The 17,070-nt window shown below is 35.6% G+C and overlaps 1 protein-coding gene across 9 annotated transcripts in view; it reads right to left on the minus strand.

Annotated features, from left to right (window-relative positions):
- Positions 1-17,070, minus strand: part of LOC136853069 (excitatory amino acid transporter 2-like) — a 224,122-nt gene that overhangs the window by 65,477 nt on the left and 141,575 nt on the right. For 4 of the 9 annotated variants that reach the window (XR_010857313.1, XR_010857311.1, XM_067128317.1 and 1 more), the window contains exon 1: positions 573-1,088. The exons of 3 other annotated variants lie outside the window; for them this stretch is intronic. Coding sequence is in view for 2 of the 6 variants with exons in the window: in XM_067128317.1 (XP_066984418.1) it covers positions 573-933 (361 nt within the window). In the remaining 4 variants the exon portion in view is untranslated. Of the gene's footprint in view, positions 1-572; positions 1,193-2,140; positions 2,316-17,070 lie in introns of those variants that run through there. 2 more of the 9 variants (XR_010857312.1, XR_010857310.1) reach the window with 1 other exon arrangement.

The raw sequence follows: 17,070 nt of genomic DNA on the forward strand, positions 1-17,070 counted from the left end.
GCGTACTCAAACAGTGTTCTCTCAGTATATATGTACATTATTTTCTCGAGATATTGATACATTATTCTCTCAATAAATTCATACCTGATTATCTTGGTGCCTGAATTAACCTTGTGCCTCGCAATGTTATTCAGCAGCAATTTCCTTTACCATTTTAGCCTAATATTCATAACACAGCTGAAATACTACACTTGTACATATGCAATAACCAGCATACATTAGTTGCCTAATCTGATTGCTGCTCGTCTGAATTACTGGTAAAGGCTGGACAAGAGAGAGAGAGAGAGAGAGAGAGAGAGAGAGAGAGAGAGAGAGAGAGAGAGAGAGAGAGAGAGATTGTTCCAATGACGCATGGGATAGGTTACATTTTATGAAATGCACTTTAAGAAACAGTGAAGCAAACTGGGCTGAAGCTCTGGCGGAAAAATAATAGTAGTTTAATTTCCCAACTGCAAACAATACAGGCAAACAACAAAGCGTTTCAAAGCTAACCATACAGTGGGGCCTGGCGACTGGGTACTATATACAACTATTCAGCGGACGCCATCTAATCTGTACTCTTCTCATCTCACCTGAAGGGAGAGACTTCTTGAAATTCTTCCAGTGCCTCTCGGCAAAGCCTCGATTGGCAGACTCTTCGAATTCCTGGCTGGAAGACGGGGACGAGTCTCCTGGAACGCCCTGGAAAGCAGTTGGCCCCCTCTGCCTGGTGCTCCGGCAAACCGCGGGACTGCAATAGGCCGAGTTGTTATACTGGGCGTACAACAGACAGTTTTCGGACGATGGGGGGCTAACCTTCTCCTTCTTCTCGTGGCCTTTGTTGTCGCAATTATTATTGTTGTTCGTACTAGAATGTATTTGGATGGGTTCTTGATTGGACAACGCCAGAGAGAGCTCGGCGTAGGCCTTAACGCTATCCCCTGAGGAGGCCATATATGTGTCTGAGGCTTCGGGCAATGCCACAAATTACAACTTGCTCGTTTTCGAATGCAGGTTACCCGGAGTTCCGCAATTCGCACTGCAATGGTTTCCAAGTTCCAGTTGCTACCACAAAATTACGAGGAGATTCTGTAATAGTTCTGAAAGTCGCTGTTCAGTTATGTTTCACAAGGCAAAAGTGGTTTCAGACATATTTCTGTTACGAAATATTCGAAAGTCTATAGTCGATCTTTCCTATTCGACAAACAAATCCCTGTAATATAATAACGAAATGAAAATTTGTAATCTACTGTATGGAAGATACCACTGAAGAGAAACTATCCTGCCCAAGAGGTGTAAAAAATAAGAAACTGAAAACCTGCTATCAAATATGTGCTTCCAATAAGGAAGCTCAACCAATGATTTAATTCTAATATTAAACACAGGGAGCACCAACTACAGGACTGTACAAAATTACTAAAACGTAAGGTTGTAAATACTCATTTTGACTGACAAAGTGCATACTAACATACTAATTCTCCTAGTTAGGATTTTGTAAATCATAATTTAGTAATGAACACGTTAATCCGCGAAGCTCTTAGAAAGCAATCTGGAGCAACAGTCTTGAGATATGAGATTTTACTGTTGTTGACTATATTCCATATGAAAATGCCCTTGCAAATTGACGACCTGACCCTTGCGTCATCTTTCGGAGCTCAGGGTGTGACCAAGTCTATTTCGATTCAGTCCTTATCAGAAGAATCTTATCTTATGACTTCAAACAAAGGATCAGAATTCTTCTTCAAGGAGCCACCAAGTTTTCACTAATCACCCAAACACGGGTGTGTCTTATCAGCGCCTCTGCGACTGTTTGCAAATCCCGAGGCAATTATCATAAGGCTGCTGGAGTAATCACATCACCACCCACCAAATCACTGAGAAATGAAGCTTTATCAGGACCTCAAGTTATATCTTTGAGGGTGAGGTCGGAGGAGGTGGTGACGCAGGAAGCTTTTGGAAACAATAACTCACTTCAGGTCAAGCAGTAATTTAACACCAGTCACGTCGAAAATCTCATGAAACACTCATGTTACCTTCAAGGGCGAGACTGCATGAGGAGGTGGTTCTTCTTGAGGAGGAACTTGAGAACTAATAGGACACGAATTTGGTAAGAAAATAGCCCCCTATTTTTTGCACCAACCAAAATCAGCAAAATACTAACAAACTCTTTAGTCTCTTTCTGGTTATCTTCGAGGAAGAAATATTGCGATGATTTGGAGGACGAGCTTGAGGAAAAACAAGAACGCGGCAGGTTGGAGGAGGAAAGACGCGGCTGAAGTTGTAAGTCAACGTTCAAGGTGTGTAGGAGATACTTCGAAACTCGAAGGCAAAGAGTTAAAAGAGGTTGCTCGCTGGGGGGAAGACCAAGCGGCCTCCAGCAGGGGGCGGGAGGAACAAGGAGGAAGAGGGAGGGAAAGCGAGGGGGTGGGGGGGAAGTGGGAGGGGGTGATGGGGAGTTTACAGAGTGGGAAAGGGCCTTCGCCCTTATCAGTAATCTTGTTTAAGTCTCCCCTCATCCACATGGGATTTCCTGAAGCATAAACACCACCGTTGGTTCGTTGTGGTCTTCTCTCGGTTACTTAACAATAGAATGACAAAATACTCTTACATTTGTTTCATTTTGCGCTTATTCGAGCATAATTGATTTTATACCGTGTAAATTCAATCTTCCCTTTCAGTGACTAAACTTTTGATTACTTATTCACACACACTCATTCGCTGCCTCCTTTGCTTAAAACATTTTCTCTGCATTCTTCTTTCCGGTAAATCATGTATATATTTTTTTTCTCCCTTACAAGAGAAATGCTCTCTCTCTCTCATTCGCTGCCTCCTTTACTTGAAACATTTTCTATATATTCTTCTTTCCTGTAAATCATGCATACCTTACAGGAGAATATTTTCTCTCTTTCTCTCTCTTCTCTCTCTCTCTCTCTCTCTCTCTCTCTGTATCTCTCTCTCCTCTCTCTCTCTCTCCTGTATCTTAAACACCAATATTTTCTCCTTTAAGTCTCTCTCTCTCTCTCTCTCTCTCTCTCTCTCTCTCTCTCTCTCTCTCTCTCTCTCTCTGCATCTTAAAGCACCAATTTTTCTCCTTTAAGTCTCTCTCGCTCTCAGTCGCTTACCCCCAACGCTCATCCACTTTCATTATCATCCATCTCCCACCTCATTAAAAACAAATAACATTCCAAACTTTCGCAATTTCTGCCCAAATTCAAATGGCAACAGTTCAGACTTCCGAACACCACAAGATCCCCTTATTCACAGGCTTCATCATCTGTTATCGCCAAGACGTCCCCTTGAAGTAAAATGATGTCACACTTTGAGGGGATACGTCATCACCGAACGTCAGGTGCTCATTCGTTGTACGTCGTAGGTTGTGGGATATGACATCACCTAATATGTTTCACTTGTTAAATGACGTACTTATTCACTCCTGAGACCAATTGGAATCACCCACTCTCTCCTTTCTAATAAATATTACTTTAAGGAAAAATAATTACCAAAAGGAATGTCTTCCTGGTTATAAAAACGACAGAGGATTGTACATGGCCACAGATAAAGCAATGATAATAATTATAATAATAATAATGCAGACTCTGAAGAACGCTCAAGTTCTTTAACAGATGAGAATTAGACAAGTCCTAAGTCCTTGTATGTATATCTCGGTACAGTCTTAAAAATACAATTAAAATCCTTTGCTACAACGAATATACAGACAGGCGTTCGGTATTATAATAATAATAATAATAATAATAATAATAATAATATGAAGAAGAAGATTTTAATAATAATAATAATAATAATAATAATAATAATAATAATAATAATAATAATAATAATAAAATGGGTCACTAATTCCCTGGGGCAATCTCTTCATTAGCACTGCCACATATAATAATACCACAATGGTAATGCTCTGTTGGTTCTCTTTGTCCAATCAATAGCATCATTAATCTCCCAAAATTCAAAGCTCGTATTATTTTCCATCATACGCCAGACATACACAAAGAACCGACCTTCCCATTGTCTTCCATAAGTATACGTTCTTTCTACTTTTTTTTTTATCCAAAATTATTATTCACTTAACAGTTATTTCTTTGATTGTATGTGGGTACAGGGCTGATGTTTATTTTTAAATAAGCATTTTCCGTTACTAAATCAGGTCACACAAAGTTTACGAATCTGGAAATCCAGGTCACTCAAAACATTAAAGGTTCAGAAACAAGGTCACATCGAACTTCACAATGAAACGGAAAACTAGGTCATAGTTGACGTAACATCGGGTAAAACAGGTCGTTTCAGGGTTTGAAATCACTCGAAAGTTAGGTCATATCAAGTTTAACAAACCGGACGTAGAAATATTAAGAACACTAAAAAAAAAAAACCAATTCAAAATATTAAAACCACAAAAACACATGTCACAGTAACGGTTTCCCTCCCCCAAAAAAAAAGTCACGCTAAACTTGAAAAAAAACACGCAGAATAAAAACAGTTCACAAGAACCTTGAAGCATACATATCCCAAAAAGTTTAAAAACTAAAAAAAAAAAAAAAAAAAAAAAAAAAAAAAAAAAAAAAAATCGCTTCAAAGAACCCATAAAAACAAACCACTCACGCATCGCTTAAAAAGACATTACATAAAAAAAGCTGCGTCGCCACCAATTCCTCGCTCTGTTACATAACTGCTTCCGTAACCTGAGGTCAAAGGCGACATGACCTTGGGAGAACAGATCAGTGTGTCATTCTTGAATAAGCTCGTGAGATAAGAATGAAACCCTTTACACCTACAGCTTACATCATCTCAGCAAGTCTGATTTGTTATGATTGACAGTGAGTCACCGAATAGTGATGAGGAGAGTGAAGTTTTATATTATAATAATAATAATAATAATAATAATAATAATAATAATAATAATAATAATAATAATAATAATAATAATAATATTCACCGACCGTTTTACCTCTTGTAGGGACACCCCATAAAATGATATGCTATCGTTTTCTAGTATAATAATAATAATAATAATAATAATAATAATAATAATAATAATAATAATAATAATAATAATAATAATAATAATAATAATATTCCATCGTTTTCAAGTACTGAGCGATAATAATAATAATAATAATAATAATAATAATAATAATAATAATAATAATATTCACCTACGACCGTTTTACCTCTGGTAGTGACACCCCATAAGATGATATGCTATCGTTTCCTAGTATAATAATAATAATAATAATAATAATAATAATAATAATAATAATAATAATAATAATAATAATACTCCATCGTTTTCAAGTACTGAGCGAAATAATAATAATAATAATAATAGTAATAATAATAATAATAATAATAATAATAATAATAATAATAATAATAATAATAATAATATTGACCGAGAACATAATTATAAAAACAAGAGAAGCTGAATGTTACCAGCACGAAAATATTAATAGAAATAAACATGCATTTGACGTCACTGGGCCAGCAACTACAAATTACACGTCCTACAAACCAATCAGGGACTTCTTTTATTTTTTTAAGGACTTAGTTTTTGAGGACTTATTATTTTTGAAGACTTTTTCATTTTTTTAGGATTTTTTTTTTATTTTTTTGAGGACTTCCTTCTTTTTTAAGGACTTCTTTTATTTTTTTGAGGGCTTCTTTTATTTTTGAGGACTTTTGTTTTTTAGGATTTCTTTTGTTTTTGAGGACTTCTTTTATTTTTTGAGGACTTTTGTATTTTAGGATTTCTTTTATTTTTGAAGACTTCTTTTATTTTTTAGGACTTCATTTATTTTTTGAGGACATTATTTTTTGAGGGTTTCTTTTATTTTTGGGGGACTTTATTTTTTGATGAGTGATCTTTTTGTGGACTTATTTTTTTAGGACTTTATTTTTAGGAACTTTTATGTTTAGGAATTTTTATTTTTTAAGACTTTATTTTTAGGAACTTTTATTTTCATGAATTTTTATTTTTAGGACTTTATTTTTAGAACTTTTTATTTTTTGAGGACTTTTTATTTTTTTGAGGACTTATTTTTTAAGAAATTCTTTTATTTTTTTGATGAATGACTTATTTTTTGGGACTTTTTATTTTTTTGAGGACTTTTATTTTTTAAGGAACTATTTTTTTTTGAGGAATGACTTTTTTTAGGACTTCTTTTATTTTCCTGGGACTTTCACTTTTTTTTTTTTTTTTTACCGACGCGAAGAGATTACAACGTAAGAACTTCTTGACAGAATATAGACCTCGCGCGATGCTGATCGCGTTAGTTCTTTTTTTTTTTTTATCCTTAGAAGCCAGACAATTTCCTTTCTCTCTCTCTCTCTCTCTCTCTCTCTCTCTCTCTCTCTCTCTCTCTCTCTGGGTTTCTTAGATGTCGTTCCGATACCTGTATAGGTACGGTATTATTTATTTTGTAATTTGGGTAAAATAACAAAATGATGATGATACTGATGATGATGATGATGATATACTAATACTTCACTCTTATTATTTTATCATTCTCAACTACTCTTCCTATCAGCAGCATAATCACTCATTATTATTATTATTATTATTATTATTATTCACATTTTCTCACCTTTTCAGTCTTTATAATTAAAAAAAACTTTTATTATATCGTAACTGCAGTTTAATATATATTTATTTTCAGTGCATTTTTTCGTTTTTATTTTTCCATTTAGATAATATTCACTTTTCACTTTACTTTTTTTTATTTCAACACCCTCCACTTTCCATTAATCTCTCCACTTTCCCATTTCTAACAAAATGTCAACTAAATCAAAACTGTAAAACAACAACAAACAAACAAAGAAAACAGACAACGCAAGGACAAACGACAAAGCAGCAATGACAGTCATTCCATTCATCCCCCTGAATAAGAATTCTTGAAACAAAGGCAGAGACGTTTCAACGCTGAAGAGGCGAAGAAAGCTTTCCCTAACGAGAAACAATGGATTTCAGGGAGAGAGAGAGAGAGAGAGAGAGAGAGAGAGAGAGAGAGAGAGAAATTGCAACAACAAGATTTTACATCATCATCATCATTATTATTATTATTATTATTATTATTATTATTATTATTATTATTATTATTATTATTATTATTATTTTTTTTTTTTTATTATTATTGAGAATTAAAAGCCATAGTAGTGTTAAAAATATTTTTGTACTAAGTTAAAAATATTTATTCGTACATAAATATTTTTAACACTACTGTGACTTTTAATTCTCGATATTATAGCCTCGTTGCAGGGCCTTCTTGTTTCATTATTATTATTATTATTATTATTATTATTATTATTATTATTATTATTATTATTATTATTATTATTATTATTATTATTATTATTATTATTATTATTATTATTATTCAAAAGACATTTGTATGAATAGAGAACACAGATCGAATGTTAATGAAAATAATCGACAAATAAATAAAAAACAAAAACAAGAACGAGAACACCACAAAGATAAAAATAATTCCAAGCTGGGTGATATTTATCAATACCTGCCATCCAATGGCTTTTAAAATACAGAAATACACTGCAGAAGACCCCTACGTAATAATGTTTGAAAGTTTTATTTTATACCAGACAGAAATATATTTTCCAAAGGTCATGAATCATATTTCTCGAAATTTTCTACAAAACCTGTATCAAATACAATTTAGAGCAAGAAATTATATATATGTAAGAATTTCGCATGGCAAGCAAGATCTACGCTGAATGGAATGTTACAGAAAAAATTCATAGGTTAATCTTTTTAAAAGGTCATCCGCTCTTCCACCCAAATTCATAAAGTGCTGTTAAATAAGTTACAAACTATCTAGCTAAAATATGGGTATCGAATAAATACATTATTGAAGTTTTACAAACTTAGCTGCAGACGTTAAGGGAGTAAAAAGGAAAAATATTTTTAGGTTAAAGCCAAATTAATTGCATTATTTTGGGATGATCTATTTCTCTACAATTTTTCAACCTTTCCGAATTCTGAGAGAGAGAGAGAGAGAGAGAGAGAGAGAGAGAGAGAGAGAGAGAGAGAGAGAGAGAGAGAGAGAGAGAGAGAGAACCGTACCTCTTCTATATATACTTTCCCGGGTAACTTCAATAAATGAAAATTCGTAAAAATGTAAAAATAAAGACGTAAATATTGAGAACACTGTCTGATACATTGTCAAGAAAATAATAAATGGAGCAGAGATAAAGAGGACGGTTAAATCGCCATATCCAAAAATCATCAATCAGGGTAAGAGCAATCATCAGGTAAACTGTAAAACGAACTCCAAAGGGAATATAAGTTTCTTTTGACCAAGACCTTTTCCCGAAGCCGATGAGCGAAATTATTTCATTTTCCCATTTTACTGTAAATAAAAAAGAAAAGAAAAAGTGATGGATATAAATTCGACAATACTACTTTTAACAAAATGAGAATACATTTATTTTTTCTTTTTTTGTATGCGGATATTGGAGACTCAAGAGGTCCCTGAGACCCCTCTCTCATTTTCAACTTCCCCTTGTTGCACGTTTCATTTTGCACAAGGAATGAGGCCGCAAGCCACATACAAATACTTCCTCTCTATCTCAACAGGGAAAACTGGTTTCGAGTATATCACAATCCAACTCCTTCAGGAAATCTGAGAGTTCCACATTCTGGAGGCGTCTGATATAAAGGTTAGATTTAAACAAAGGACGCCATCTTTGTTTTACCTTTTGTTGATATAATTACAGAACCTGAATGGGAGAGTGTGAACTTATGACGCTAACTTTACCAGTTATTTCCACACAATAAAGGGCTCCGTGACTTTCTAATTTCTTCTGTATCCGCCAGGTTATCTGATGAATCTTGTGGAGCTTAGTATGGGCAGTGCAGGTAATTTTACTGAGTCCTGAGATGTGAATACAAATAAAATAAAAACAAAATTAAATCATTTTAGTCCCTGAAAGACTTGGTTATTAGAAAGATATTGGTTATTAGGTAAGAAACGTAAGAATATTCTACAAGGTCAAGAAGTGGCAGAACAGACTGCCCACTCCGCCCTGTCCTGCACCATTTCACTTCCTTTCCAACCCAAAAGTCCTTGAACTCCCACTCAACCACTGGAAAACAATTAGCGCAATGCTCTTGACCTAGCGACGGTAGGCAATCCATCATATATTTCTTATGGACGTCAAAACTTCATCCCAGACTTCATTTACATACTGTCTGCAATCCCACTCTTTTCCCTAAATCTACAAGCTTATGTGCACGAGTAAATTCTACCCTCCCAAAAACTGCAAAGGTAAAACCACCAAACGAAGAGAGAAATGTTTACACCTTTGCATCTGGGGGTTCATAAATACAGAGTAATCTTAGTGTGCACAACTGTCCTGATTTGTAATTTACCCCTTGACATGTTCCCGCAAGGGTGTCAGGGGTTTGGGGTGCAGCTGTTGTTGTTCTGAATGAGTGCTGTTCCTCGGTGATAGGATATTTCCCAATAGATAAGAAGCCTCCTTGACTCCTACGAGAGTAGGGGTGGGGGAGAGCGAGGAGCAGAATGACATTAAAAGATGTGAGTTGGCACAGACTGGCTTTCTATATGAGTTAATCACTTAGCCATGACACAATGATGAGGCAGGTTGATATGAGCCATGAATTCAGCCATAAACTTTGGGAATAAGAGCCTTCTTGAATATACACAACACAAGACAAGCTGGGAATGATGAAGGGTGAAGAGTTCTCCTGTAGCAATCGTATGTATGGTCGCTGGCTCTGGTGACAGTGTGTGATAAGGGAGGGAGAGAATTTTAAAGGGTAGAGTTTCTATCCCACAGTGACGCAAGTTTCGCATTCCCAATAAAAGCAACCACACTTTGAGATGGTGCCGATACTTAATGAAACTGTCAAGTTTCACAAAGCAAGAATACACAATGATCGGAGGCAAAGACTGCAAGTGACAACGTCTGGCAAGTGTCACAAAATAACGAAGTCAGGGCCAGGACTACGAAGTACGTTAGTAGGGCAAGGAGGCGATTCAGGACTAAAAAACGAAGAGAGAGAAAAACGGCTGAGGCAAAAAGCACATACATAAAAGACGCCCGGTCAAGGACTACGGCTAAATCACAAAACGATGACAACGCCTTGGCCAAGGCGATCAAATAACGCCACCATAAAAATAACCCTATGAATGCTGACGTCAAAGCGAGAACCAGATAGGCGCGGAATACCGAGTACAGAACACCGAATACCACCATCCACTAGAAAAACCCCATTTTGCGACGTCTTTTCAAAGCATCATACGCAGAAATGCTTTGAAGTTTTTCTGTTCCCGGTTCATTTGCTCAGTGAAGATAAAATGAAAAGATATAAAAAAAACCCTCGGCACATCAAAGAGCTCTGTTTCAAGGTAATATTGGACTTGCAAAACGGGGGCCACAGGAAAGCTTTACTCGGGCATTCCTTATCTAAAACCAATCTCCAAGCGTCGTTCGAATTTTCATGGATAAATCTCTCTCTCTCTCTCTCTCTCTCTCTCTCTCTCTCTCTCTCTCTCTCTCTCTCTCTCTCTCTCTCTCTCTTTGAAAAACGAAAATATTTCAGTACTTTGAATTCATTATTAAACATACTGACTAGCTCTCTCTCTCTCTCTCTCTCTCTCTCTCTCTCTCACACACACACACACACACACATACACATATGTATGTATGTATGAATGTATGTGTATATATATGTGTGTATGTATGTATACTCTTGTGTATATATATACTCTGTATAAATAAATATTACAAAAAACTTAATATATTTATATGTGCGTAGCCTACACATTTAATTAAACACAAATTGACTCATGTAAAAATATAAGAATAACAAACTCTAAAGTCTCAAAATAAAATTGGGGGGGGGGGTGAGCAAAATAGCAGTGAATTTCGCTTAAAGTACCAGAACTGAGCTACATTTTGGACTCTTTGAAACAGAAGCGAGAGAGAGAGAGAGAGAGAGAGAGAGAGAGAGAGAGAGAGAGAGAGAGAGAGAGAGAGCATACCTGTACCAACACACATTTCTTTGTTGATGATACTCCAATACCTGGCCTGACACATCACACAATGTTTACCCCCAATTTGTAACGTTTGTTACTAATTAAGCCTATTCTCTTGAAGGGGGGTTTGGGGGGTTGGGGGAAGGACTGTCCTAATGAGGTCATTAAAACATGCCACGCTGGTGGGACTCACATTAGCCTCCTGTAGGCTGACGCGAGGTTTCACTCATGGTTAGGGGTGCATTCTTAGTGGTTACCCATCCAAGGGCTAACTACGTGGATATTCGTTTAGCCTACAAGGAGGAGCCATGACTAGAAAAAAGGGGTCAGCCCCTTGTATTTTCGTTTTCAGTCCCATTCCACCCACCCCCCATCATTTCTTTTTTTTAAAGATTTTTTCTTCTCAGTTTCTCAAATCATGGTGATCTTCATATAAATATAATATAATATATATATATATAGTATCTATATATATATATATATATATATATATATATATATATATATATATATATATATATATATATATATATATATATATATATATATATATATATGTATGTATGTATAAATATTACTCATATATATAATGTATACACATTATATATATATATATATATATATATATATATATATATATATATATATAATATACTAATGCAATGCAATCTCTCTCTCTCTCTCTCTCTCTCTCTCTCTCTCTCTCTCTCTCTCTCTCTCTCTCTCTCTCTCTCTCAAAATAAAAATTACATTCGACATCAACTTTGCGTCGGTCTGTCGATCTATCGACGCCTGTCAGTCAGCAGTTGGAGAGTGGTTCCAATCCGCAAACGAAAAGAGTTCTTTCATCAGTAATTCTAGCCACGCCATTCATAACCCGCCCGCGTTTGACAGGTGTCATTCACGACCGAGAAAAATGAAAGGAAATTCATGAGGAGAAATAGGAATGGAGATATTGTTATGTGGAATTTGGATGAAATATCTTTTTATTTTGCGTTACTGTGGGGGAATGGGATATTCTGTTCTTATTATTCTTGGGATTATAAAAAATACACTTCGGTGTTTTTGGATGAAAATAAAATTCATTTTCAATGGAAAATATGTTATGTGTTTTCATTCATTTTTAACAAATAAAACCTCTACTTTACACGTAATTTTTTCAGCCTAAAACTGTTCATCTATCAGCTGTTTCCTTTAGATAACTCGAGAACGGATGGGCGGATGTTGATGAATTTGGCTGAAAACATTCACTGGATTTCTCTCTATTCCACTGTGCCTCTGTTGGCTTTAAAAGTGATTTAGGGACTTGGTAGTTAGTCGACTGTGTCAACCAGTGTGGAAAGGGCTTGGGGCTAGCAACCTCATCCCATAACCTTCTGGAGCCACCCATAAAATGAACTTTGTGTGGGTCTACATGACAATTTGACAATTAGTCGCCATGGAAACCCTTGTGCCTCTTATGAATGCAGACATTTACTACCCTTTCAGAAATAAGAAGGAGCATGATTTGGTGGCAATAATATGCAAAGGGGCAGAATAGGATAGAATATAGAATTTAGGCCAAATGCCAAGCGCTGGGACCTATGAGGTCATTCGCCGCTGAAAGGAAAATTGACGGTAAGGAGGTTTGAAAGGTGTAACAAGAGGAAAACCTCGCAGTTGCACTATGCATCAATTGTTAGGAGAGGCTGGAAACTCAGATGTTAGAAAGAGAATATGAACGGAGGTGCAGTCAAAGAAATGAGAGAGGTTGCAGCTAGGGGACGAAGGGACGCTGCAAAGACTTAAGTAATGCCTACAGTGCACCACGTGAGGTGCTGAAGGAACTACCCTCCTACGGGAGTGAAAGGGTTTAGGAGGCCTGGTGTGGACCTCCTATCTTTGCCCTAGCAAAAGAGACGGTATTAAAATACGGCCTCTACTGAGAGCTATTGTTTTGATCTACACTTGGAAGCCAAACAAAAGATTTTGTTAATATTTGGAATGATAATTCATAGTTTTCATTTTTTTTTTTTTTGGCAGGGAAGGGAAATTCCCTTTTGTTCACTGTAAATTTTCAAAAATTCCGTGCTAAATACATTTATAAATAAAAAATATTAAATTTACCCTTCATAAATTTTGTAAAAAAACAATTTTAAGTCTTGGACTTGGAACAAAATTCAGATTTAGTTAATGGTTATGTTCAAAGGCAGTTTGTAACCGAAACTGTGACAGATTAAAATTTCACTCTCCTGTCACTCGTGCTTGTAAAAAAACCTTTAATACTATTATTAATATAATAGTAAATGTCTGTTCTTCAGTCGTTCCATATTTTTTTAAACATAATTTGAATTGTTTCTTGTCTCAGTTTTAAATGCAAAATTTCAAGTGATTTGATTTTTTGTGTCATAAAAGCAGGGTAAATTTTTACGCTGCAGTACTCAAACAAAATGTTAAAACGTAATCATTACAATCTTCACTCCATTTCATTCATACTCCTCTTTTCCTACAAACTCATTTCCCCTTCATCCGCTCGCTGTTTCCATTCATCTCCTGGCCAGCCTCCCTCTCCTTATCACCCACCCCCATTAACTCCCATCTCCCTTGGGGGGCGGTAACCCCGTTCCCCACCGCTACCAGAACCATTAAACCCACGGCTGCCATTTCTGGGAGACTTCACATTTCAGGAATTTTAAACAACTTTATTAATAGACATTCTTTACTTATTGGCTTCTCAAAAGCAACATTCTCTTCTGTCCTTTCTATTCTCGTATCTATTATCGTTCTTCTTCCGTTCATGCAGCCAGCGAAGAATACATAAACAAATAGAGACTGAGGAGAAAGGGTTACCGTTCTTCCCTCCAAATATTCCTGACCAATCAGGCGGCAGACGCGCTGACGTCAGAGGTTGTAACGAATGTGATTGGTGGACGGATGCTTACGACTTACGGCCATGACCTTGCACTTGGATTTCTTCTAATTATAAATATATTTTTTTCGTTGGCTTCTCTGTGGTTATGAAGTGGCTGATTGTAAATAAACATAACATCGGTTGCTATTTGTAGAGGCATTCTGTTATTCAATAACACGTACACACACATACAACACAAAACATATATACACATATATATATATATATATATATATATATATATATATATATATATATATATATATATATATATATAGTATATATATATATATATTATATATATACACATACAACACAAACATATATATATATATATATATATATATATATATATATATATATATATATATATATATATATATATATATATATATATATATATATATATATATATATATATATATATATATATATATATATATATATATATATATATATATATATATATATATATATATATATATATATATATATATATATATATGCCTTTTCCCCTTCAAAGAGGTATCTCCTAAAGGTTTCGGGATGAAGTTGCTAGCCTCAAAACTTTTCCACTTTGGTTGCCACCCACCACATTCCACTAACTACCAAGCCCTTTAACAATGGAACACAGAAGACCATGTCTACAGCATTCTGGCTCTCTGGGAAGTCGAACCCGAGTCCTCTCTCTAATGAGGCAAGCATCCTAACCGCTGTACTATAAATACACTGAGGTTCATAAGAGAGCCTATTTACAACCCTAAATTAATTCTGAATAGATGGGACATCAGTATGAGGGCGTGGGCGTATGGGAAAAGAGAGGGAGGGGGGGAGGGGAGGGGGGAGGAAGGAGGGGAGGGAGAGGCAGGTGGAGGGGAAAAGGGGGAGGGAGAGATGTCTCAGGTCCTGACTATCCTCTTGAAAACCTCAAATTATCGACCTTGTGTGACACACCCTACGACAGGTGATGCTGACGTCACCGCCAGACCTGGTGGGTTCTGCGTGTGCGTGCGTGCTTGTGTGCGTGCATGTGTACACGCGCGTATGTTTGGGTTTGTGTGAGTGTAGCCAGCTTTCCCGAGTTCAGTATCCGCACGCGGTTATTTGTGCTACCAAATTGAGATACACAAGAATCGAACTCCCACCCTCCTCTCTCTCTCTCTCTCTCTCTCTCTCCTCTCTCTCTCTCTCTCTCTCTCTCTCTCTCTCTCTCTCTCTCTCTCTCTCTCTTATCTCCTAACACATACATGACTGCACAAATATAATTACGACTATGCACAGGTTATTATCAGTGGTTTACCTTTCATTCATTTCTTTGTGTTCCCTCGTTACTCTAACAGTTTATTTACTAAAAGACTCTCCTTAGGTCCTACTGTTCCTTTTTAACAACGAGTCATTTTATTCTGTGAAAACATAATAATAATAATAATAATAATAATAATAATAATAATAATAATAATAATAATAATCATTACATTATTATAATCAGAACATTCATTCTCACATTAATTTTTACCACCATCAGAATCATCACCTTGTAAAGGATTAAATTAATATTTTATTCAAATTAATTGTGATTATTATTATTATTATTATTATTATTATTATTATTATTATTATTATTATTATTATTATTATTATTATAGTCTGTCCGTAGTTATTGTGGCGCCAGTTCACAGAAATCTACAAATCAATCTCGGTAATTGTATAAGTTTTGGCATCCGAGATGAACTCTCGAGAAGAGCTAATAATAGCCTTCGTTGTTGTCATTGTTTGACGTTGTTGTTTGTTTGTTGTTGTTCCGTCATCCTCAAGGGAATTGCAACCTGTATTAATAGCCTTAGTTGTTGTTTCCCTTGGCGTTGTTTTATTTGGCATTCTCCCAACAATGGGTTTGGCTCCGGGTGGTGAAGTTATATAGGCTCCGAATTGATGTTAATGAGAGACTGTGTTAATTACGTTGTATTCATTGATAATATGGTTGTTTCAGGAAGGGCCTTGTTATTAATTTTTGCGTTACTTGTTATTGTTATTTATTGTTTTTGTTACCGGACGAAATAAAAACGGTTCTACTCAACTGCACTGAATTCTTTTCAGCAAACAAATGTAGTTGAGTCGGCTTTGGCATTTTAACGTAATAATAATATTATTATTATTATTATTATTATTATTATTATAAAATAATATTCCACTTCTGTGGTTGATACTTTTATTGACCAACAATTTTATGCACACACACACACACACACAAATACTCTATATATATATATATGTGGATATATATATATATATATATATCAATATATAACTGTTATTAGTCAAGACAGAGAGAGAGAGAGAGAGAGAGAGAGAGAGAGAGAGAGAGAGAGAGAGAGAGAGAGAGAGAGAGAGAGAGAGAGATTGGGAACAAGATAATGAGATAGTAACTTCCATTAAGTCCTATCATAACTGAACAAGGAGAATGAACACTGAATGGTAAAGAACCACCAAATGAAATGATTCTTTCAGATTAGATTATATTTTAATTTTCTGTAAAAGATAACTATTGTGCCAGCTTTGTCTGTCCGTTCACACTTTATTCTGTCCGCCCTCAAATCTTAAAAACTACTGAGGCTAGAGGGCTGCAAATTGGTATGTTGATCATCCACCCTCCAATCATCAAACATACCAAATTGCATCCCTCTAGCCTCAGTAGTTTTTATTTTATTTAAGGTTAAAGTTAGCCATAATCGTGCTTCTGGCAACTATATAGGATAGGTCACCAACGGGCCGTGGTTAAAGTTTCGTGGGCCGCAGCTCATACAGCATTATACCAAGACCACCGAAAGATAAGATTTATTTTCGGTGGCCTTGATTATACGCTGTAGCGGCTGTACAGAAAACTCGATTGCGCCGAAGAAACTTCGGCGCATTTTTTACTTGTTTATCATGTTTCTCATTTAGGAGTTTTAGGATTAACTCCTGCTCATGTAAAATTTCCACAATTATTAAAGAATTTAACTTTTTTGTAGAATGAACCAAATGACCTGAACCTGCCTGGAAGTTTCCACTAAACGAAACATTCCATTCTGAATAAAATGAGAGAGAGAGAGAGAGAGAGAGAGAGAGAGAGAGAGAGAGGTGGGGAGGGGATATACCTTGATATATCCTAGCCACACGTCAATCTACCCT

This window comes from Macrobrachium rosenbergii, chromosome 26 (assembly GCF_040412425.1).
Source record: "Macrobrachium rosenbergii isolate ZJJX-2024 chromosome 26, ASM4041242v1, whole genome shotgun sequence".
Taxonomy (NCBI): Eukaryota; Metazoa; Arthropoda; class Malacostraca; order Decapoda; family Palaemonidae; genus Macrobrachium; species Macrobrachium rosenbergii.